At 35.1% G+C, this 24,826-nt stretch overlaps 2 protein-coding genes across 8 annotated transcripts in view; one reads left to right on the forward strand and one right to left on the reverse strand.

Annotated features, from left to right (window-relative positions):
* Nucleotides 1-14: 14 nt before the first annotated feature.
* On the reverse strand, nt 15-7,696 carry LOC116425360 (sterol O-acyltransferase 1). Its single transcript, XM_076366432.1, has 9 exons — nt 6,928-7,696; nt 6,718-6,791; nt 6,228-6,364; nt 4,974-5,144; nt 4,474-4,622; nt 4,253-4,392; nt 3,938-4,101; nt 3,035-3,308; nt 15-2,034 (listed from the first exon to the last, which is right to left on the reverse strand). The coding sequence occupies exons 1-9, from the start codon at nt 7,043-7,045 to the stop codon at nt 1,615-1,617; spliced, it is 1,647 nt and encodes a 548-aa protein (XP_076222547.1). The 5' UTR covers nt 7,046-7,696; the 3' UTR covers nt 15-1,614.
* A 4,657-nt stretch (nt 7,697-12,353) lies between these two features.
* The window catches only part of kkv (hyaluronan synthase-like protein kkv), a 34,834-nt gene continuing 22,361 nt past the window's right edge, over nt 12,354-24,826 (forward strand). For 6 of the 7 annotated variants that reach the window (XM_031973407.2, XM_031973408.2, XM_031973409.2 and 3 more), the window contains exons 1-2: nt 15,308-15,480; nt 24,206-24,319. In XM_031973407.2, coding sequence (XP_031829267.1) covers nt 15,461-15,480; nt 24,206-24,319 — 134 coding nt within the window. In that variant the 5' untranslated portion in view covers nt 15,308-15,460. Of the gene's footprint in view, nt 12,765-15,307; nt 15,481-24,205; nt 24,320-24,826 lie in introns of those variants that run through there. The other variant, XM_031973410.2, reaches the window with a different exon arrangement.

A 24,826-nucleotide genomic window follows, 5' to 3' on the forward strand; every position in this document is an offset into this window, starting at 1 on the left:
ATCAAACAAAGAGGAAATTAACAATTGTTTATTTCACTAATTCGAATATCAATTTATCTATGCCACTTACAATTCTTCGTTTTACTAACTATCTTACAAAAATGAGTATCGTTTAATTGATATGTTGTTTCGTTCGACGTCGACGTGGAAATTGTAGGATTTTTTTTGTTTCTAGTTACCAAGATCACACACCCTAATACTGATCGCGACAAACATCATTTTATTGAAACGGCTAAGAATCCCGAAATTTATATAATCATTTTTAATCTCAAGTCTTCACGTGATTGAATCTTTCGGTAGCCTAAAACTCATTTCTCATTTTCTACAATTTCTTATTACGTTGCTTGCCTTCTTAGTTAACGACAATTCTACCAAATTATTTAGAAATCAATTTATCGATTACATAATAATTTGTCTGTAATACAATTAATGGGATAATAGCTAAATATAAAAACCGCGCTATTCAATAATTTATAATCATTATTACTAATAGTTTTTTTATAATATTTAATTTTACTACGAATGAAATAAATGGTAGTTATGCGAAGCGCTTAAAATTCGCATAGCAATCAATGTGTTAACGCTTAAAGGATCACTCGCGAGATGTCCAAACTTCAGTAAATTAGAAGACTTATTTTTCAAAAATCATACCGATAACAATTATTGATAAATTCGATAATGCTATGAATCCTATATTGTCTTCATTTATTCTCCATTTTTAAGAGAAACCTTAATTAGCCTCACGAAACCACTTTTTACAAAAATATTTGACACGTACGGTTTTTATTGATCATTACAACTAAGGAAGTGGCGAAGATTTTCAATGATAAAAAAATTGAAAAAAAAGCTTTTCAAGTTTGGGGTGGAAAATATCTTGGAAAAATTGTTGTTCCTTAATATATTAAAAATACACAAATTTACCAAATCTGCAAAGCTCTTCTTGTTCTAACAGTTTCCAAGATATTCATCTCATCTCGAATTTCTACCATTTTGGTGCAAGTAACAGTCAATAAAAGAACACACGTATCGAATGTGTTCGTAACAATTGTTTCTTTTTATTTGTCCAACCCTTTGCACTCGAAAGTTTCTCGCCAGAAGTATTCAACATTTTCTAATGTGATATAAACGACATTCATCGAAACTGACTTAAAGAGAAATCATACATAAATCACGAAACGGAGCCATTTAATTTCAGTATTTCGTGTATTGATACATTATACAAAGCTCAATATTAAATATGAAACTTTGTAACTTTGCTGTATCAGATTAAATATCAAATCAAATCGATTGTCGAGTGCAAAAGGTTAAGTGTTAAGCGTTCGATATGGTAATTCCAGGTGAGATGGCCCAGTCTTATTTAAATTGTTAAATGTCAATATTTTTAATCGTTTTTAATGGTATACTGAATTTCACACACAAGACAACATAACTGTTCTTTTTACATGTATTTACTTTCATAAATATATATTCTTTTTGTTAGGAATCAACGATATTTATGATGTAATTTTAAAAGAACTATAACACAGTTAATAATGTTAATTATGTTAACTATGGTAGCTAACAGATTTTTTGAAAAAGTGGGCCATCTCTCTCCGGCATAATCTAACCGAGTGCTTATTGCAAAATGTACGTCCAGGTTCTAGGAATTAGGTAATCCAGGAAATCGTCGCGGTACGGAGGACAGTTGAGTCTCGCGAAGTATTCCATGCAGTACAAGCTAGCAATTACTCCATTACCGAGTAATAAGGAGAACCATAGGAAAATGTTTCCAGATGATCTTAGCACCAGCAATATGAATATTCCAATGCCGCCGAACAGACACATCAGCACTGGATAAAAGAATCGGAACGTGAAGGACAAGATGTACTCGTGGACGATAGCCGAAATCATGAACACTGTGATCGTTGACAGCAACTTGTTTCTTCGCGTGACGATCTCGTACATATCCTTGTAGATAAACGTGTAGAGCCAATCGTGGACCACTATGTTCCAAGTGCGATAATACGTGCTGTAACAAATTGAGTTCCACCAGTCCTGTAATTTAAAGAGAATTACGGGCGTTAATTGATTTCATTATCGTGGAAGCCGGTACACGAAGTCCTTGGGCCAACTAATAGCCCCTAGACTTTGAGAAAGTTCTGTCAATGGATTGGAAGAAATGATGACGAAAGCCCGTGGAAATGATTCTGCGTAACTATTTCGGTGACTCATGCCGCAGTTTCCGTCATATAATTCCGCGGTCATTCCTCATAGTGCGAGGTTTGCTATCGACTCTTGAAACTGAATCTTTTTTGTTACACGCTGGTTTCATTGGAAAAATTCCTTGTTCCCTTTTAGGGAAAATGGAACAGGAGAATAATGGGGAAAACGTTGAAACATCTTTTCGTGGAGAAACATATTTCATTAACTTTATAAGAATTATTTAGTATAGTTTCTTGACTATTTTTGAAAATTTAATATTGGTTAAAATATTAATATTGGTTAAATAATTTAAAATTGGTTTTTAATCTAATTTTTCATTTAATACATTGTTTAATTGAATTTTAATATGATTTTAAATGTAATTATTGAAGACATTTTGGTAATTTTACTGGGAGGAAGGTATTTCGATTTTCTCTGATCTAATTTATAAGATCTGACTTCATTGAAATTAAAGGTTTTATATTACAGCAATTTGTTCGAGAATTACTAGAAGAAGTTACTGGAAATTCTTTCGACAATAGTTGGTGTTTTTATGGTGGTCGAGGAAGGTGACTCACTCTCTATATAAGTAATATGCCTGGAACTATTGTTGAACTATTAGGTGAAACTGTAGAAAGTAGGTTTAGGAGGCAATACAATGAAAAAATATTTCAATGAAATGAAGATTATATGAAAATACAATATTAGAGGAAATAGAATATTATGAAGTAATATATTTATATTCTTTCAAATATTCTTTCAATGTTAATGTACGTTAATGCTTCAATATTAATGTAATTAGCAAGAAAAATTTACATACTGTTCAAGCTAAAAATATTTACGAATTACTTACTTTGTAAAACATCTTGTCAGCGAATCGCAGTAGCTCGGCGAAAGCGTTCATCCAAGAATGCAGAAGAAGGTAAAAACCACATATAAACATTATGATTCCGGGCGTTATTGAACTAATAATATTCAATGCCAGCATTCCCCATTCTACCGGTTTAGTTCCAAAGTCTTCGAAAGTCGGTTGTAACAATCGTTGGTACAAGATCGCCACAAAAATAATGATTGCGAGTACTTCAGTGAAGTTTACTAAAACCACATTCCATCGAATTTTCTGTGCTCTGAAAAATACATATAACGTTACATAATTGCAATAATCATTCCATGATTAATCATGAGAAATCCAAATTAATTTAAGAAATATAGAAAGATTTTTTAATTCGTTCGAGCGTTTAGTTTGTATCAAATAATAAAATGGAGATAAAGTGATTTCGATACTTATCAAGCAATTATTTTTGACATTATTAATACCAGCGGACAATCGAAATATCAATTAATAGCGATAATGTAGTTTCAGGTGTAGATATCGTATTGCAATCAGTGTACTTTATAATGTTATTAATGACATTCGATTGAAACGTGACAATTTTCACAACTAGGAATCATTCGTATGAATATTAATGTGTTTTGGAGATGTTATCTCGAAGCTGATAATCCTTTGTATATCATTGTTCTGTCTACTTTCGAAACCCAAATCTAATCTGTCACCGATAAGTATTGATCATATCCGTGTAAATTTTTAATTGCGAATTTGATTAAACACGTGGTTATACTTAAGTACGTATTTAATCCTGTAAATGAACTTCGTATTTGCAGTATGTTAAATAACATGCACAATATATCACATTATAATAAATATATTAAATGTATTAGACGTATTAGGAGGACGGTATATTAAAATGTACTTTACCTAGGGTAGCTGTCTCGGTAGATCAATGTCGGGGCGAAGAAGAAATAAAGAAACTTGGAAAACCCTGGCGGCTTCACAGGTGACATGTCCGAATGAGGCTTAAATGCCAAAAATCTAGGTGCCAGGGTTCTTACAAAGGCATGCGACTTCATTACCATTCGAGTCTAAATGGAATATATGAAAATACATGAAAATATATGAAAATATATGAAAATATATGAAATTGTATGAAAATATATTTCTAACATATTTCGACGTTATTTTTGTAATTTTTAATTATTATTTATTTTCTGCAATACGTTTTTTTATATGTACCTGTTCCATAAGTACAATCATACTGGATGCAATTGGTAAATCTTCTTTGAGCACAGATTTCGTGGGAAACACCATGAAAAGAATTTGGTAAATGATGAAACTCGTTAACCACGTATAATCCCAAAGTTTCCTTTTGAATGCTACACAGAAAGTCTATTTAGAATTATGTATGCGTAGTGTACTGGGGTATTAAGAAGGGAATTAAATTTTGAAGGCCTTACATGTCGGTGACCATTGTTCACGACGAGTGGCCCAGTAACAGAAAGCCACGTAAACTCCACAAGTTGAAAGTGTCATAAGAGTCCATACATAGAGGACCATAGGAAACTTTCCGAAGCCTCTTCGTATTGTACCGATAGCAAAATCAGGTCTAAAATAGCAAGACCATTTAACTTCTACACACATTTTTACTTTATAACATTACTTTATAGAATTTGTATAGTTCGCATCTAATTCTCAAAATTAACAATTTGAAAAAGGTAACAGATCAAATTTAATTAATTTCAAAAATTAAAAATCAGAAAAAAAATAAAGTTTGAACATTCAAGTAACATCTGAATGTTAATATTTCTAAATGTTAACATTCATTTTATTCTATAAAGAAATAAAACAATTGTTTCTCTATTTGAAATGTTTGAAATTTATTATTTTGAGACAACCCGTATGTCGTTCAATATAAACAAATTGAATGCGAAGATCGGTTTGAAAATTTTGTACTTACGATCCCGTTGTTCGAATATCGTAGATAGCAGCGTGTATAAACAGAAATATCAGTGTGGCTACGATGAGATTATACATTGCACGAATATGTTTGATTTCGTAAAGGTCGGTTAGCAGGGAATTCCTTTGAAGGAACTGTTTCATGGGTAGAGTGTCTTGCTTTGCTGGTTTGCTAGGGCAACAAATATTTTATTGTATAAATAAACAATTTTTTAGCAGTTAATAATTGTCTTCTGATAACGTGTAATTTAATTCGAATTTTCTATTCCCATTATTTTATTGCGATTTTGAATCAAAGTTTATTCAAAAATTCAAGTAAAATACAGTATTAATATTAATTGAAAATATATTACATAAACATATGTATTTAAAAGATATTTAAAAAACAAAAACACCCGTAAAAGATAAGTTAAAATTCCAGAGTTCGTTATCTCCATGTGATTCTTCAGATTCGTATAAACAGCGTTGGCTGTTGTCCAAGTACACGTGCACCGAACTTGGTGTAGTACACTCGGATTCCGTGTTACTATTAAGTCATTAGAAACCGTTCACATAACGTAATTCTATTTATGACGCGACTTTTTTTATATTTATTTTAAATATAACTTATCATGAATAATAAATATTGTATTGTAAATTACTGCTTTATTAATGAGAGAAGAATACAAGTATTCTATGTAGAGTAGTAATTACAAATTAATCAAGATCTACAGAGGGTTATATAACTAATTGAAAGCACTTTAAGTGCAAGTGTACTCGGTCGATTATTTTCGTTTCGCGTGACGTTAGTTTCTTTATTTTAGAAGTATTTCGGTTGCTTTTGCAGAAGAAGAGAAATTTCCGTTATACTCTGTTGTATATAAACATGATTGAGGACTGTAGGTAGATTCTACAATCCGGGTCAAAGCAGTTAAGTGCTCACACACGCGGGCAATCTTCAAAGTAATTTTCAATTGAATAATCATGCGTGATACTAATTTTTAAATTTTAATTCCCTCCCTTTTGATACGAATGATTCTACCTACGTTCACCTTTATGTTGTTTGATATTTACATCGTATACAAGCAATTGTGATTAATTAATATTTATGTTCGTACAATAATTTTAAATTAAAAAGAAAATTGGTGTTATTTTTCATTCATATTAAAATTATAATTTATTCTTTATTATGTTTTAGTAAAGGAAAATATTTTTAAAAGTTTGTGAAGTACAAATGAATTAATGGTAACAGATGAATGTAATCGTAGCAGCTCACCTTCTGTTGCAATATTTTGCTGCATCAATAATCTCTTTGGAATCATTGGTTGTCACTTTTTCCATTCTTTGCAAAATGTCTGATACCATATTGATCATTCGATTATCGAGGAGCTCGGAAATTTCTTGTCGCATGTCCTGCAAGATGAATCATTTTTTCTCATTTATTCAAATGCAAATAATTAAACGTTACATGTTTCTTTTACAATTAGGAGATTTCATTAAATTTTTGTAACATAAGACAGCAAATCTCAAAATATGATAACTCCTATCATTATTGTATCAATGACTTTTACACTAAATAATAAAAATTCGACAAAGATTTGATAAAAAATCACATTCTCTTTTAATTTCTTTTTTAAATACCTTATGAGCAAATTACATATTTCAGTATGAAATTCTATAAAAAAAAGTTACTCCTATACTTTTTATAATTTCTGTTAATATTTATATTATTAGGAGATAAAAATAGAATAATTTATATTTCGTACCTTCATATGCCCTTGGAACTCATTGCTGATTATTTCTCGCAACTTATTTTCTTCCAGCTGCAAGCTCTCCATTTCTGCAAGGAAACAATACTTCAAACATCACCGAAAATCATATATCCAAAAATCCATTTCTTACACACACTCATTTTAATACGGTCAATTCGGCCAGTATCCAATGTAAACAATTTTTAAATCAATCACTAGACATACCGCCTTTCTTGCAACCTTCCACGCTATCATCGAACTTTTCGCAAGTATCGCGCGTTTCAGCAGTCACATTCATTTCTTCCATCTTTTCCCGATCGTTCAGTGATCTATCATCTCGCATTCAATAAACTCCAAAAAAGCATCCGCTTGCCGCAGCGTTGTAAAGATTCTTAGGCCAGCAAGAAATCCGTCAAAATGTTTTAATAACGGCAGATCGGATCGAAAGGAAAAGACAAACGAAGAATCGGGGATGGGATCGCGAACTTGGCACTGGGTGCGAGCGGTGATGGATTTGAACGATTATTCAGCGGTACTTCGAACTAATAACGATCCTGTTGGAGACGACGCTGTTAAGCGACTGTGTGTTTGGCAGCTATCGTGTTACGCTCGTCGAAGCACGAGCGCTTACTGATACATTCGATGGATTGGATCGGGTAGACAGCGGTCAGCTGTTACAATACTTATCGATTCTTTTTTCTTGACGGATCACGCGTAGAAAACTATGTACCCCGCTTTTCTTTCATTGGTGGGACCCGGCACGACGGCCCGTCTCGTCCTTTGGCCTATCGCGTCTTTTATCGCGGCGAGTACACGTGCACCGAGACTACTTTTCACGCCCCCGCTTCTTCTAAATTAAGTAATTGTAACAGCACTTCGCGATGGACCAAAACCTTTCCTAAACCCCGTCGTCTCGAGCGTGAATAAATCAATAGGCTGATGCTCAGATAAGCGGCCACGATTTTCGAACTCGACACACATTTCTTTGTCTCTTCCTTTGGCTGTCGTACGACAGGCAACGTTGTGTTTAGATTATTCAACGGAACTGTAAGGTTGTTGAACTATTAGAACCAAATTCGTGCGGTCTTCTTGTTAGTAATGAATCGAGGTAGATTTCAATTAGCGTTTCATTGGTTCAATAAATGAAATCGGTATTAGCAGCAAGTTATGTATATGCCGTTGCTATAAAATAAAATAAAATTATGAAATATAAAATATATAATATAAAATATAAAAAACGATTATAAAATATTACAAAAACGTTCTCTGTGTTTAAATTCTGATTTAAGAACTCGCACGAACTGTTTCCGGCACCTGATATTTGTGTAACGATTTGATGGGCTACTGACCGTGAAACGATCATTTAAGTCAATTAAAGCGTGACATTCTGCGAAATTTCTCGTTTCTGTTTGTGCTTCATGAGTAACTGGTAAATTCGTTAAAGTACTGGAGGAAAATTGACTAGGAAAAACGCTTAAAACACGTGTTTTAAAGATATTATTGACGACAATTATGGATAAGTCTGATGAGGTGAATTTTTTATTGTCTTGGTTTATTTGTCGTTTTCAAATGAGAATACCATTACTCGTGAAATAAATAGAAAATAAAGTTCTTTAAAAACTTTCTATAGTATACTGATCTATGATGTCTTTTTGTGTTTTTTGTAAATGCGGAGAAATGATTATTAGAACCATGTTTGTTCGATTTACAGTTCATCTCCTGTGTGGAAATATACTCTGTTGCTACATAAGTTCTGTCTATCATGTTCGCGTAAACAAATGTATCAATAAATTGTACAGTTCGAATATAACTAATATCACAACTCGTTTATATTGCCAATGACTTAAAATAAGGCAGCGATAAGTATATGTTAAAAAGGTATTTGTGAATGGAAAGTGGAAACATGTTTCTCACAGAAATTTTTAAAGAGATACAAAATAACTTTTTATAGATAGTTCGAATTAAATGTAAACGAATTATAAATATTTTTGCAGAAGACATGTTCTAGTGGACAAAACCTATATAGTTTACAGTTCTATACATGAATTTTAAATAGATATCAGCTCGATATTACGTTCTTCAGTTATTTAAGAATGAGGAGTCAATAAACAGATTACACAGTTCAGTTAGTCATAGATTAGTTTATGAATGAACTATACAATGCCATGTCTCTCATTGACTATGAAATATAATTTGTAAATTTATGGGGATAAGGAGGAAATTCATTTTTATTATATTTTTATTATATTCATTATTATATACTTTTACAATGTTCTAATATTTTTTAATATAAAATCACTTTTATCCCACAAGTAATTTTCTTTTACCTCTATCAATTCTCAAAATATTTTCGTCAGTAACTGTACAATACAATATTTCGAAGGTGTTATAATTAAAAATATTTCAATTAAGATTACCGTTAATTATGATGAAAGTCGATTCAGAAAGTTTGAAGTCGTGTTTAGTTAAATTTAATAGAAAATAGTCGACGATATTTAAATTAAAATCACAATGAAATTAAAATCACACTGAAAATATTAAAGTTAGCACTTTTTAATAAGTGACAACATTTCAGTGAAATTGCTAATATTATAGAATATTTACGAGCTTCAGATAGCCTCTTGGTCTGTCTTACTTTTAATAAACATGATACTTTGCTAACGTAAAAATACATAAAGGAATAACAATGGAAACATAGTCTTCGTATCTGGCTTCCCGACCAGTAATAAAAAACGCAGATACGGTTATTACAGAAGAACCGCCCTTGAACTAACGTTAAATTGCCATGGTGTTTCAATGGTACTGTTCAAAGTTATACTGTGGTAAAGTGAATAACTAGTTAAATCCTATCGATACCATATAGTAACGTATTGGAACATGAATTATCGCTTCTTTTGCGCTCCCTAATCATTGACTTCTCTGGTAATCTTTTTCTGGCACTTCTATTTGCAAGGAACGAACAGTGGATCGTTTATAAAGCAAACAAGATCAGTCCCAGTTCTATTTGTTTTTATTTTTATCAATAATAGAATTTGAAAATAGTTTCGAATTTTCATCAAAAAATGTTAAAAATGATTTAATGGATTATGAAAAATCAGGTTTAATGTTACAGTTTTTAATGTTACAGTTTTTAATGTTACAGTAATAGTGCCATAAACAGATTATGCGAATAACAAAGTCAAGCAGATTATTATTTTGCAAATAAAAGTGTTATCCATTACAGGGTACAAGCGCAGGAAAGTGGAAAAGATTACAGGCATGTGAACGTTCGTTCTGTTACAATCTTTTAGGTAATGTTCTGCCATCTGTTGGTGAATACTTGTGTGACGATGCTGGAATTGCGCGCGGAGGGCACTGCAACAACGCCATATTGGAGAACTTTCATTTTTGAGGAGTGTGTGTCTGACTATAAATAATTTTCGCGTAATTGTTAAATTGTTCTTTCAAGTAATAATTTAAATAATAAACTAATAATAAATATTTGAATAATTTTTTACTTGTACTGAATTTTATTGGTGCTTCTATTGCAATGTTTTTATTAAATTATTTAAAAAAATTAACGCAAATAAATAATTATAATTTTGATATAAAACTATAAATAATTTAGTGAATGATTGGAAAGTTATTACATGAAACAATAGGCGAAAATGAAAAATTTTCAATAGTAAGAAACAGTAGTAACAGATAATATGCTTGAGAAGCTATTAACTTATTTCTCAAGGCAAATATACCAGATTTGGAAAACTTCGAGAGATTATTATATTTAAAAAGATCCACAACATAAAGTTTGTTATATTTCTATAATTACTGTTTTAAACTCCAGATATTAATAATCATTGAATTTTATCCGCTATTATAACTGAATTGAAAGTAGCTTCCCCGAAATCTGTGGAGACATCGATGCTTTATAGAAGATGTTCTTCGTGAGAAAACATTGGAAAAAGGATTCATTCAATTCTACTTGCATATTTTACAATTTACGTAACCCTGCGGAGTAACTATTAATATAAATATTATTAGGTATTATAACAGTTATAAATCTCAATTTTATTATCGGTAAAAGGAAAGAGGGCACAGAAATTCAATTTTAAGTTAATTGGCGAAAAACAACGTTGTAATTATTTAAAAATAAATATTGAACAATTTAATCTATTATAGATATATCATCTATACATCAGTATGTCTGCATTAATTAAATACAATTAAAAGATGTTTGTTTTAACTACTAAAAGAAATCAAAGCAATCAAGTTATCTTCGCATGATTACATCTAAAAAAAACTTAACTATAAAAATAATATATAATATAAATGTTGTTATAAACCTAATCTAGCGGACGTGGAATCATGAAAACGATTAAGTCTGTATACAAAACGTAGACGTTCTAGGCATGTTATTTAAGAAATGTCTTAATTAGAATACTTGATGAAATAGAAAGGAAATACGCAAGCTCCCGTAAAACGTTTGAGTACGACCTTCTACGTAAACGTACTGCACGGAAACGGCAAAGGTGTTTAGTTCAGGTCGACTGCAATTTGAACGGACGCCTTCGTTACACGCACTATTAATTACGTGGATGTAAAGGATAGCGCAACATGAAAACTGTATAAGAAGCTGGATGGTCCAACGGAATCTTTTAAATTCCCTTTTAAAGTTTCCATCTTGAAATTTTCAATTATAAATATATTTTTCCTAAGTTTCTTTTAAGTTCATTTCTAAAGAGATTTTACACCTTCGAGATTAAAGAATTTTATTAGAATTTTATGTTTGATTAGCGAATGTTGGATGATGTACTTCGCAAAGTAAACGATGTGTAATGCACTACATTCAATGATAAGTTTGATAACAGTATTATCGTTTAATACTGCGTACTAGATACGTTTGAGGCAAGCATAGACACGTCGATTGAACGGACAGGTCACCTATTGCAACAGAATCATACCAGACACGTCAAACTCTATCTCGCTGCGTAACAATATATTCGGAGTTTCGTAAAAACTTACGCATCACGGAATTCTATTCAACCGTAATCTTTCCAGGAAAACTAAAAGATTCTAATTTCTTGGTTCACATATTTCCTAGATCATCCACCAGACGAATATTATTTTCAAGCAAGCGATTCCGTTCACCAATATGCGATACTCGTTCACTGAAAATCATTCAATCTTAGAATATTAATTTATATTATAATAACATATACAATTCAGGATATTGCACCATAAAAAACTAATAGAAGCATCGTTAAAGAAGACAAATGAGAAAATTAGAAAACTAGGAAATTCCATTCACAATACAGGAATTCGACGTAGCCAAAAGCGACCTATGCATGTGCAGCAACAACTAAATACCACAAACTTCCCTTCTCCGAGTTCCCAGCGAAAAAAGGAGAGAGACAGCGGTTTAAGAAATCCGTTTTATGGTATCGCGAAGTTTCGCAATGAGCCTGAATTCCGGTCAATAGATCGGCCATTGTTACACATGTCTTGAGCCAGGCACGCAGCTTTGACATCAAAAATCGTCGAAGGGACACACTGGGCACGGTGGGATAGAGCGAGATCACCGGCGAAAAATCGCGGGGAGAGGGAAAGAGAAAAAGAGAGACTCGCTCTCTAGCTGTGTTGTGAAAGTTATCCAGGAGTGGAGGGCAAGGAGGGACCCTGGATCGCTTCTGGTACCTCTGGTAGATCGCGGCTAAGCCAGTCGCTCGTTCGCCGCTCACCTAAACGGCTTTCACCTGGCCGATTACGAAGATTCTTTTGGCCGTCGATCGAATGATCCCTGGCTATCTCCGTCTTACGAGCGTGTGCACACGAAAATCCCCGGGGTTACGTGGCCGGTGATCGGTGATCGGTGATCGACCCAGCTCCGGCATGTCCGGACGGTGACTCGTTTTACCTTTAAGGAAATTGTGTTTCCATGCGAGGTGAAGGGAGAATCGCAAGGATCTGCGAGCGGAACCAGTTTCCCCAAAACACTTCCACCGGTTCAGGAAGTGTCCCTTCGACTTCACCTTACGTCTCGTCGGTACTCGGTAGCTAGCGGAGGATCCGCTTCCGCCCAACAGGTACGTATCGTTGTTGTTTAAAATGTATGTCGCGTGGGATACAGGTGTCTTTTTTTCTCGATTCTGCGAAAGAAGCGAACGAGGATTTGTATGTAGTTTTCTATTCGAGTTGTTTCGGTTTCTTTGTAAATTATGGGGCAGTAGTTGGATTTAGGATTGCTTCGAATCGTGCGGTTGGTTCTTCGACGCGAGCATTGCTCCAGCGCTAGTTGACTTTCTATTGTAGATCGAAGTCATGGAGTTTCGTAATTTCTTAGCTGGTCCGATTGGTTCCGATGGTACCCCGCGTGATGACAGCTGTTTTGCTCGGAAAGGAAAGTTCGTTGAAGCGTGTCCGTGTTGCTCGTTGCTCAGTGCACGGATACATCAGTTCAATGAAGTTGTTTCGTGAGAGAAAATGTTCTGCTAGCCCTTTGCCTTACGATCCTTTTATTAGATTTTTGGAAAGTTAGTTTTTGTGTTAATCAGTGGTCGGTAGAGAAAGACGTTATACTATTCATTGCAACAATTAAATTACTGCAAAGGTTAACGCTGTTCAGACTTTCTACTTGCAGTTACTGAACTCGTAAAAACGTCTATGCAATTGACGTGAAGTAAATAGTATTTGTGTTTACGATCAGTGAGTTCTTAATTGCGAATTTGATTATCTGCTTAAGGTAAAGGGTTATTTTTTGCAAGTCTAATTTAGATAAAAGTGGAAAGAAAGATGCGTGGTTATTAATCATTGTCACTTTCATAATCACGTTGACCTTTATTCAATCTAAAATTGATGGCAGCGATTATGCTCTGATGAAACATGAATTTTTCATTTCGAACAAAGAATTCTGTCTCTTTTATGATCCAATCTGTTCTTTACCTCGTTCCGGAACAACGATTTTCTCGTTCGCCCGCAACACAAATTGCTTTCTTTGTTTTAAAACGATCCATCAAATAAGCTCAAGATCGAATATTTGCACTTGCGCCACTTGAGAAATCGTAGACGAACGATAAAACAATTAAAGTATCGAAAGTAGAGCAGTATTGTCATCGTTGCAGTCGAGAATCTTGACGCGTACATACATGCGCGCGTTCATTTAAAGTCCTTTCAAGAATTCCATCGTCAATAACAGCTCCGAAAAATATGGAGCACTGCGTAACAGAAACACGGGGCTCGATCGTTATCGTATCGTTAAACTTCTCTCTGCCGCCCAATTAGACAAACTTTTAATTAAGACAAAAGGCAAACGCGTCGGTAAACAAGACCGCCGACACAGAAAAATTACGAAAGGAGGAGAAAATCGTGGCCCGGTATCGCCGTGCTGCCGAAGTTATTAAAATACAGTACGGCCCCGCTAATTTGTTCTGTGACAGCGAAAAAGAAGAAGAAGAAGGAGAGGAAGAAGGAGAAGGAGAAGAAAAAAAAATATATGAAGAATCGTTGTGTCCCCGGCGGCGTTCTCTCCTTTCGCCGCCTAATAGTGGGAATGCGTGATTTCTATGTCAAGACACAGTGGTTCGCGTCGCGCGGCGCTTTCATTGATCATTTTGCAAGACAACGCGTAAAGCTGTAACGGTATTGAAAAACCGGCGGGGGCGTGAGGTGGGAATTAGATATTTATAGGACGTCATCGTCGTTACCCAAGCGGGTTTATTTATCTTTTCTTCTTACTCCTGTTGCCGGTCATCCCCCTTTGCTTTTCCTTTCTTTACCCGGCTAATTGCGGGGAATGTTGATATAATTTACGATTATTACTGAGCCTCTCGTAATCCGTGTATTGCGTAACTTGGCCAGAAGAAAGTGATTTACTGTGTCACTTCGACTATGTGTACTATATATTTTATTCCTTTTCCTTGGACGAATTGCCCTATTTCTGCTAGTTTCTGTTTCTTTCGATTTAAAACAATCGTTTATTAATGCAACGGAAGCTTTATATTACTTGAATTAATTTGAGGTGATATTAAAAATAATTTATGTCACTTTAAGATTATTTTTAATTCATTTGGAGTAGAACTGTACATGCAATGTGACATGATACGCGATGCATTTATTTTGGAACCTCTGAGTGTGCAAGAATTATTTAATATAATTTAAGAATTTTACAATGATACTCATTTTATGAATTGCAGTTCGATCTAATCGAAGGAATTTATCTCTGGGTGAATAAGCCTTTTAGTTTAAACGACAGCTTTTGCTATCTTTAACAATAAGCGTTATCTTTCAATGAAGTCATAGAAATATGCTTCTTGGATACGTAAAAGTCAATAATGGGTAAATCTTTGTCATTATTGTTTCATAAATCTTGCGAGATCTATGAAATCTCATATTTTGGTTGTGATTAGTCGGATAAACCTTTCTTTACCATGAGTTCATTATTCTAACAGAAATCATGTATTCCTCATTACTTCTTCATGGACCTTAAGGATAGACGTTGACCTGCATTTTTAGAAATAATTGTGATAGATTTTATCGGCATTATCTATTCCAAGGAGCCTTCGTCATATCAGATAAGAAATCAAAGAAGTCTCTTCTATCGAATGTTTATAATCACAGATATCTAGGATTAGTTACTTGTTACAACTCAGTTGTCACGGAAGTGTATATCTGCATCATAAACGGGAAATTACTGCGATAATCATTTTAAATTCATTTATGTTCGACGAGGGAAGTCTTCTCTCCGATTGAAAGTGATTTTTCACTTTTCACCATTTAAACTACAATGACGGGAATAGATCTCAGGTAATCAATTCACAGATACACGCGCTTACTGCGTGTGTAGGTCGAATTATTTCAATGAAATCTGATATATCCCTGCCTATTAATTTCAACAGGTTGTAATACATATACATACCTCCTGTACACGTAACGCAATTTCTATCGTCGTTTCGCCGTAACGCAAACTGGAAATACATCAATATCGAATTTCAATGACTGTTTCGATCTCTTCCTTATTTATTTATAAATTCCAATTTTGCTTGTTTATTCTAGTAAATATTCTCTACTGTATACATGTATTATTACCATTGATAATTTCACCGCAAAATATTACCATTATTAATTTCATTTCCATCTCGTATTCGATACATGATACCATCTAACTGTTTAAACTTACACAATTCCTTATTAAATTTACGGAACTCGTCAATTCAGATATTGAATTTTCTAAGCAATATTTGGTAACAATTTAAGTTGATTCTGATTGATACAATTATGCGAATACGCATTATAATTCTCTATTCTTAAAACTCGAATTTCGACGATCCATATAAACAAACACGTAGTCTCCTAAGAACGATAGAATAAACTATACAATAACTTTCCCTAAACCTAATATTAATTAATTCAAAGCCAAACTTAAAACCAATAAAACCTATCTACTTGGACCTAGTTCCACACGTATCCTATCGAATCACTCCTATAATAAAACAATTGCCCAAGGTATCCTCGAAATTCGCGTCGTATCGATCCTCCGAACACTTTCGCACGCTGCGAACGCGCGAAGTTCCGCAGGCTGGTTGCAATAGCAAGAGCGGGAATCCTCTTCCGAAACTGCACGTCATCTTCGTGGTTTACTTTTCCCTTCCGTCGTGTATCTTTTTTTTCGCGAATACCTGCCACGGCATTCCGCGCGTCCGTTATGAGAACGACCGAAGATGACAGAGTCCAGTGAATCAGTGCGCGTGGGAATCACGCACTTGCGAGACACGGTAACCCATTAGCGGCGACTAGCATGAACGAGGAAACGCCGGACCACAGGAAAAATTGTTCATTTGTGCAGAAGTAACCGATGCCTCAGCTCGAAACCGGTTAATCGCGGCCGTACGTCGCTTTGTATGAAGCGCGATCCTCGTTTCGAATCGATTCGAAATATCCTCCATGGCAAGGTCATTCCTTTCTCCCCAGCCCCGGTGTGTTCTCTCCCGCGAAACTGTCTCCCTTTTCTTCGCTGTGATTCATCTTTGCACACGCACGCACGCCGCGGCTAAAATTCCTCGCGGATCCGCCACCGGAGCTGGTACGCGATCTATCAGATCGGATCCATAAGTTTGGTCTTGCTTGGATCGCGCATGACTCGTTTTTGCATCGTAACAGGACCCCTTTTGTACCGATCGAATCAAGAAATTAACCCTTTGCACTCGAGAATATTTATTTCAATAAATATTCATTATTTTCTGATGAAACATTGATAATACTTTTTGCAATTCAGATGAAGATGTATATTGTATGAATAAAAGGATGGAACTGTTTTATTTCAATGTTCCATGCGCTGATACATTGTACAATATTTACTGTTGAATTTCGTACCGCAATTTTATTGAAAATATTTTTAACACTAAAACCACCGAGCAGTTACATTCACTTTTTCAAATTTTTCTATGGAAACTTTATGTATTGGTAAATCAATTTCTTTAATAAATTCTCAGAAGAACATCTGTTATCTTTTCAATAATTACAAAAAGAAGAAATCAGGAGTGGGTCGTTTTGACTCGTTTGGTAGTTTTAGTTTTAAGTGTATTGCACTTCAAAATATAATTCCACAGACAAACCAACATTATAATGTTTCAAAAATTGAATTTAAAAAATTTTATCCACGTCCCCCATCGAAATAGACGGAGTAAATCAAACGTGGATTTCGCATAGCGCATGACTGAAGGGTTAAAAAAATTAAATGTGTTTTGCTCGCATTGTTTCAAAATTTCAGAAATTTTCGACAAATACGAAAGAGCTTGTAGATTGATCTGATATTTTTTCAAACGTTCGCAAGATAGAGCTAAGGGTTGGTGCGTTTAGTTTCGCGTTCAGTTCTTGCGTGCCGGACGATAATTTTCTGGTAAGCCTTCGACGCCTAACGCTGGGAACCCAGGCTTATGCGCACCCCGAGTGATTTACTAGACACGAAAACTTTAACGACGACGGTTGAATGGATACGTAGGGTGTATTGAACGAGACGGTCGTTTTTGTTCAAGGCCCCTGTACACGTTTTTAATGACGGGTCACTTGTCACGAGTACTAGACTGCTGCTTAACATTTTGACAACCGGGCTTTTCGAATATATTTGAGTAATGTTTATACATTTATTTGCTTCATATCGTCTGGCCAATAACGTATTTGCTTTTCGTATTATTTTATTCTTTTATCGTTTACCGTATTGGTGTTTTCTCGCAGTATTTCGACTTTTATTTGTTACTTGGGTTCGAATGGGGATAATCTCTATTACAAATTGAGGATAGTCATGACTTCAAGGGTGAAATGTTAGAAAACTATTTAATTGTATTATTACGAAATATGTTTGCATAGGTGCATTAAAAGTTACGATCTTGATTTGACGCGATAAGCTTGAGATTAATGGAATGATGTCAATGGAATTCGTTTCACAGAGATTATAAAGACAGCGCCATAACTAGATTGCGGATCTTTATTCAGTTTCGAATTTTTCGAAGTGTAACTATAAAAGTAGAGTTGCAATAGAAAATCATTTTTCTTAAAAAGCGTTACAAAAAAAAATATAGACTGTATGTTTTACAAATTTTTTCATATCATGTGTATTTTATGCAATTCTGTACTTTGAAATTTTGCATAAATACATAAAAATTCGCAGTATAGTGATGATACTTAATCCTTTGTCTTATAATAACGTGTCAGAATCGTGGTGAAGAATACAAGCAAAATTTAAATGACATAAATATTATTCAATTCTTGTGAATTCAAATTAAATATTATTCTTCTGTTACCAATTGTTATATTTTAGATCAAACGTAGGCATACAATGTGCTCAGAATTTTTTTCTTTTTTTCAATAAATTAAACGCTAAACGTACTGACTAAAGTTTCAATTAGAATTCTGCATTTTCTTTCGACCATTTAACTTTATTTCAATTCTTATATCGTCCGATTAATCGGTTTTTCAATTTTTCTCTTCCCTTTCTTTCGTGTTTCCACTAAGAAAAACATATCGTTTAACTTCTTAACCTTTGTTTTATAACAAATTATTTGACTGGTTACGGTAAAAATAGTTTTATATAAAATACCGATGCGTTTACTGATTATGACAAAGCAGTTGCATCGATCGTAGTTGAGAAAGAAATCATACGGCAGGGGGTTAAGATACGATAAATAGTTTAGAGAAAATAATATCAATCGTGTCTCACGGCGTATATTCTCGCACAACGCTATTGTACGGGTTCGGCTGATAGGTAGGTGTAGCGCGACATTTAAATCACTGTCATCGGTGTCACTGCTACAAGGAAGCGGTACCGTTATCTCACTCTGCCGAATAATCAAGAGGTTCTCGCGGCTTCGTGCAGTAACATTGAAATTCCAAGAGATGTCAGATGACAATCCAGATCTAGAAAAATACGTATCTCCAGGCAATCGTATCTTGATAATTAATTGCCACTGAAGAAATGATTGTTAAATGAATCAACGTACCGTGCAGCGATATGAAATTCCTTACAACGCCGTGGATGATTATCGAAGTTAGAACTAATAAATGTGGAAAGTTACTGGCGAAATAAGGTGAAATAAGAACGACGAGGAAAAAGTTTGGTCGACGGAATTTAATGGGAACGAAATATTTGTGATATTATGCCGTGAAATCGGTGAAAACTGTTACGTACGGTCTATCCTACTTTTCTGATCAGACTTCTAAATTCGTCAGTGACACCGATATACTTTTATAAAGTATTCTTTCCGTTAGCGATTAATGTTAGTATTTTATATACAATATACAATTATAATATTATTTTATTCGATTCAAATGTGAATAGTTGCCCGATGTTGATACAATTCAGTTGCATTATAAATATATCTAGACGATGAACAAAAAATTCATATCAATTTCTGTTGTAAATAAAATAAAATAGCAGTAAATATAATTAATAACTTCTTAGAAAAGGAAACGGAATTATCAGAACTGCCGAGAAATGGAATAAACGCTTCTGTATTGGAAAATGTAAATATTACATCTACCTATGCATATAGCATAAATATTTGTTCTCCATATTAGTTTTACCGGTAATTGGAAATTTAAAATCTTACACGAATATGCGTGCGTAATCCGTTGAAAGCACGACGTTATAACACATTTGATTACACGGAAATCATATTACAAATCGTTCAATAATTATTCCAAAGTAATTTAACCCGATGCAAATATTTGCACACATTATGCGATATAAATTTATTTGTAAATAACTTTCACGTTTCGTCATTTGGTGTTATTGTCAAAAGTTACTTATCCTGTTTGCCTCTATCGATAATAGATTTCAGGGTTCCACCATTTTAGTTTGTAACTCATAACACATTATTTATATTACATCGTCGCTTTCATCCGCCATTGCGGCGGTGTACCACGCATATGTACTTTACGTTTCCTTATCCGCTGGGCGAAAAATCCGAACGCCGTGAAATGCACGCCGACTGAATTCCTCGTTAAATATGTCAAGCAGATAAGTAAACGCGAAACAAGCCAGGTACGCTGAACCGCGAAAGGGTTAAAATATAGAGAGGTGGGCAAGTAATTCCATGGTGGACAATGACTCATAGGACAACGGCCTTAAGACGACGAAATGTGGTAGCCTAGGGAGTAGAAACATGCAAACGGTGAACCGCGCGGGACGAAGGTATTCTGCAGCTGTGCCGGTGACGTTTATGCATGCGAGTGTCGCTTATGATCGAAATAAAACAGGAAAAGAATGGACCATTCGGGGCTTGATACGCCTCGGTGTAAACGTTTTCCTTGTATTTTTACGAATCTTCCGCGAGAGTCGTGACAATGCTCCGCCGCGCCAAGGACGATCACTTGGCGCTTCGGTATTGGAAACGAATCGGGAGATCATTATAAAATGGTAAAATATAACCATTTTCACTTGACAGTGTTCTTCATTGGAAATATTCGTTATTTTCTGATGGAATATTGAAAGTATTATTTGCAACTAGCATCAAGAGAAATCTTGTACAGAGTAAGGGGTAGAATTATTTTATTGCGTTCCATATTTGCGTTTCTATGTTGATATCTTTAAAATTAAAAGTTTGATATTACATTTGACATAATTCTGATAACTGAAAATTCTAAATGAGCCTAGAGTTTCAAGTATATAATACACGATTTACTATCATAAAACGATAATGCGCAAATGTGAATTATTTCAAGCATACAGTAAGTATTTCATATATTTTAACTCTAAATGTATAAGAACTTTATATATACCCATTCTTACCGTAACCAGTCAAATAACTGTTTATAAAATAAGGTAAACAAATTAAACGATAAGTTTTTCTCAGTGCAAACAGAAAGAAAAGGAAAGAAAAATTGAAAGCTGATTAATTGGGCAATATAAAAACTGATATAAAGTTAAATGGAACAAAGGAAATGCAGAATTTCGAATCAAATTCTAAAACCGGTCGCGGTACGTTTAATGTTAAGTATTTTTCAATGGAAACAAAATGAATGCAACAAATGTGTCGATAGATAGTCAATGAAAAATGGTTTCCATTTTAAATTCTAAATAGCAAACAATATAACAATATTTTTTACAAGAATTCCTGTACATTCTATAGAAATGTACAAGAAAGTTGTTCAATATGAGAAGGTTGCAATGAGTCCAGTAACACGTATTCATAGTGTGTTTTTCGATGCACAAGTGTTGTTTGCAGTTCTATTCAAACTACTTGTCTCCAGTCAGCCAAAATCGATTTCTTTGTATCCGTGATGGTGGCGCGTTCGCCACGCTGAAGAAATGTCGTCGTCGCGTAGCGAGAGAGCTGCTTCACACGGAAACTCGACAGTTTCTATTTTCTAAGTCGGGAAAACGAAGAAGTGAATGTGAACCGGAGCGTAGTGGCTCGATTTTATACGTTGTGTAACGACGTGATTATTCGAGCACGCGAATTCAATATTAACCGCAGCACAGTTTTTTCACTCGCGACGAAATTGATGGAAAATTAATTGTCAATGGAATTGCAACTGATGAAATCGCAAACAATCGACGAGAAGAATTAAATAAATACAATAAGGATAAATGAAAATTCTCGAGCAAGAAAAATTGAAATACAATTTGTCCTAGTTCTATAACAATATCCTGTAATCAATGATAGAAAGATTCTTATCGCCACGAGTGAACATGATAAAAAGAGAAATCTAAGAAAAACGACATTATGAATGAAATGAATGATTATAAACGAACACGCGTGTACATGATACGTCAACTACATACATACAAAATACATAAAAAATAAATGATTACCACATCACTTACCATTATCCACAACCATAAACTGCGCAGTTACACAAAAAGCAAATACATCTTACAATCATCATAATCGTTCACACAGAGACTGAAAACCGAAATAAACCTATTACTCTAAACGTCGTATGAAACGATGCTCCAAAGCAAGATATTGAATGAAATTGCGTAAGAATACACCGTTCGCCGCATTTAAATCGTGCAAAAACTAATTCCGGGAGTGCCTTGAGCGAAGTCCGGCCGGTCCAAAGAAACGGCCAAGAAACCGTATCGAAGGAAAGGAGGAGGCGTTATCCTTCGCGAGCAGGATAGAAGGGAACAGAGGTAGGAAGAAAGAAACCGGTGGAATCTCTAGAATCTGGTTTGGTTGTTCGGTGATCGACATTGGCCCGACGGTGCGCGGCGTTTACCGCTGAATTCCTCGGCCGGGTGAAAAAAGGAACACGGAGGAACCTGGCAGGGAGCCCTTGGACGAAACGTTTGAATTCATTACCGTAGTCTGATCAGTAACCCTGAAACTCGTGGAAAACATCGTGTACTGGAGACAAAGGAGGGTAAGGCAAGAGGGAGGGAGCGGCGCTGTACCGCGAGAGGAGGACGAAGAGGTGGAGGAGGAGGAGGTGTCGGCGAGCGAGGGGGTGAACCCGGCACGAACGAATCCGTGACGTGCCTCGAGGGCAGCAACCGACACGGCGAGTTGCAGTGGACGTCCTTGCTACGTTATCTTTCACTGTTCGTTCCCTTTCACTTTCAGTGTCCAGGAACCAGAAAGCCCAGACCTCCACGAACAAAGATACACGCCTCCGTCTCCTACCGCCCCCGTCTCTCCCCTCACCGCATTCTGCCCTACTTCTCCTTTTAATAGCTGCTACCTTCTGGCAGGGTTCTGCTAATTAAACACCAAGGGTGGCAGGGTAGGTAGATTTGTCAATCGTCGCGGGGACTACTTGATTTTCGATCGAGGATGTTTGATTACTGGACGCGTGCATAGGTCAACTACGGTACTGCGATTTTGACACGGCTCAACGAAGGCAGGCTGATTCCGTGTTTAGTTTAGTCTTTGTCTTGACAGGAATATAGAACTGCGCAGTATGGTAATACGTAATGGTTGCATAGATTTTGGGAGCTAAAATGATGAAGGTTTGTGCCTGATTGCGGTTGTTGGTAATTTTCGTTTGCTTTTGAATGTAGGAGTATTATACTGTGAAGCTTTGGTTTGAGATTATAGGTGTATAGGAATTGAATGTGAATCGAAAGTGATAATACAGGAAAATGCAGTTACGTAAGCCGAATTATCTGAAGCATTAAAATTCTAGGCAATTTCAGAGCTACCCACACGCGAGTGTGAAATTGTTTGAAGGCAACTCGTTTTGCTGCCGTGGCCGGCCGTTCGTGCCAGTTCCGATGAATCAGTAATTAATTTAACGAGCAGATTTCGCAAGCAATGGTGCAACTGACGACCGGGCGACGTAAATTTTTTCGACGAAAAGGACGATGGTAGTTATCCTACGGAAACCAGTCGCGCGGCCAGGCATAATCAGTGACAAATGTAGAAAGCTGATCGCCGACCGATCCGCTGCGTTCGGCTCACCGGTGAAGTTGATTTCGAGCAGAACAGTTTTACGCCCGTTTAGCAACGTCACCGTCGATCGCGGAGAAATGCGGTAATTCGTCCATCTCGCGTAGAAACGGTTCTTGTTTCGATTGTTTCACCGCCATATGTTCGCGATCACGTTCTCTTCGCGTTACCTAACTTTCTCCTTAATCGCATGGCCGATGGAACGAATTCGTTCCACTTCACCATGGTTTTAGAAATTCGGTTTTATTGCATGTTACAGCATTAAGGTATTTTATCTAATAACTGTGTCCTTAGTTATTTATGCACTCGCAATGAAGCGTTCATTACCTATTTTCGTTATTTCCATTTATTAGTATTCGTTATTTGAAAATATCTATATTGGTCGGATATGAATAATAACTCACTGAAAGCTGATAAACGTAAATCAAATAGGATAAAACGTTTGATGTAAATTCAATATAGAATATACTTTCGATTTTAACTAATAAGATTATTGGCGCTAATGGTAATTTTCTGTTTTCTCTTTTCGTTTCTTTATTGGTAGATAAGAATGTGAATTTGTATTGTATTTGTACAATATTTTTTTTACCGCGAAACAAATAAATATTTAAATAATTGTTTGGTAACTTTTAATTGGGCAGAATGTCGAAAAATCAACCACAAAATGGGATGCTACCAGGAGGTGGAACGGTTGGTGGTGCCGACGATTTCTCGGATGGCGAGAGTACCCCTTTGACTCAGGATTATGGCGACAGGTTAGTATTCTTGTAAAGAAACTTTGGAATTCGCAAACATTGAGCGGCTGTTTGCCGTTTTCAAATAAGAAAGGCAAAAGTTGTGGTCGCTCTTTGTAACGCGCAAACACACTTGCATTCCACAATAAGTCGCAAGCATTATTTGAATCTATAAGCTATAGCTATACCTGTACCATTCTTTTTTTTGAATAATCCAAATTTTTATCTGCGAACGATTACATATTACGTCGTGGTTTCTCGCACATCGTAATATTTAATAATAATAATTTATTTAAATTGTATGATTAAACAGAAATGTAGTTTCCAGATAACTGCTTAAGAAATTCGTCGTGTTCTCTTTCAGTTGAATTCATTTTGTCGTAATTTTTGAAAGGTTAATTAATACGAGTATTGTTGAGGTAGATGACAAAGGTGATGATATCTTCTTCGATTAGCATCTAATAGAAGTTCAATGTAACTTGGCTCACACGAATCAAGTTGTAAATTGTATTTTTTACTTTCATACCA

The sequence above is a fragment of the Nomia melanderi genome, chromosome 4 (assembly GCF_051020985.1).
Source record: "Nomia melanderi isolate GNS246 chromosome 4, iyNomMela1, whole genome shotgun sequence".
NCBI classification, from domain to species: domain Eukaryota; kingdom Metazoa; phylum Arthropoda; class Insecta; order Hymenoptera; family Halictidae; genus Nomia; species Nomia melanderi.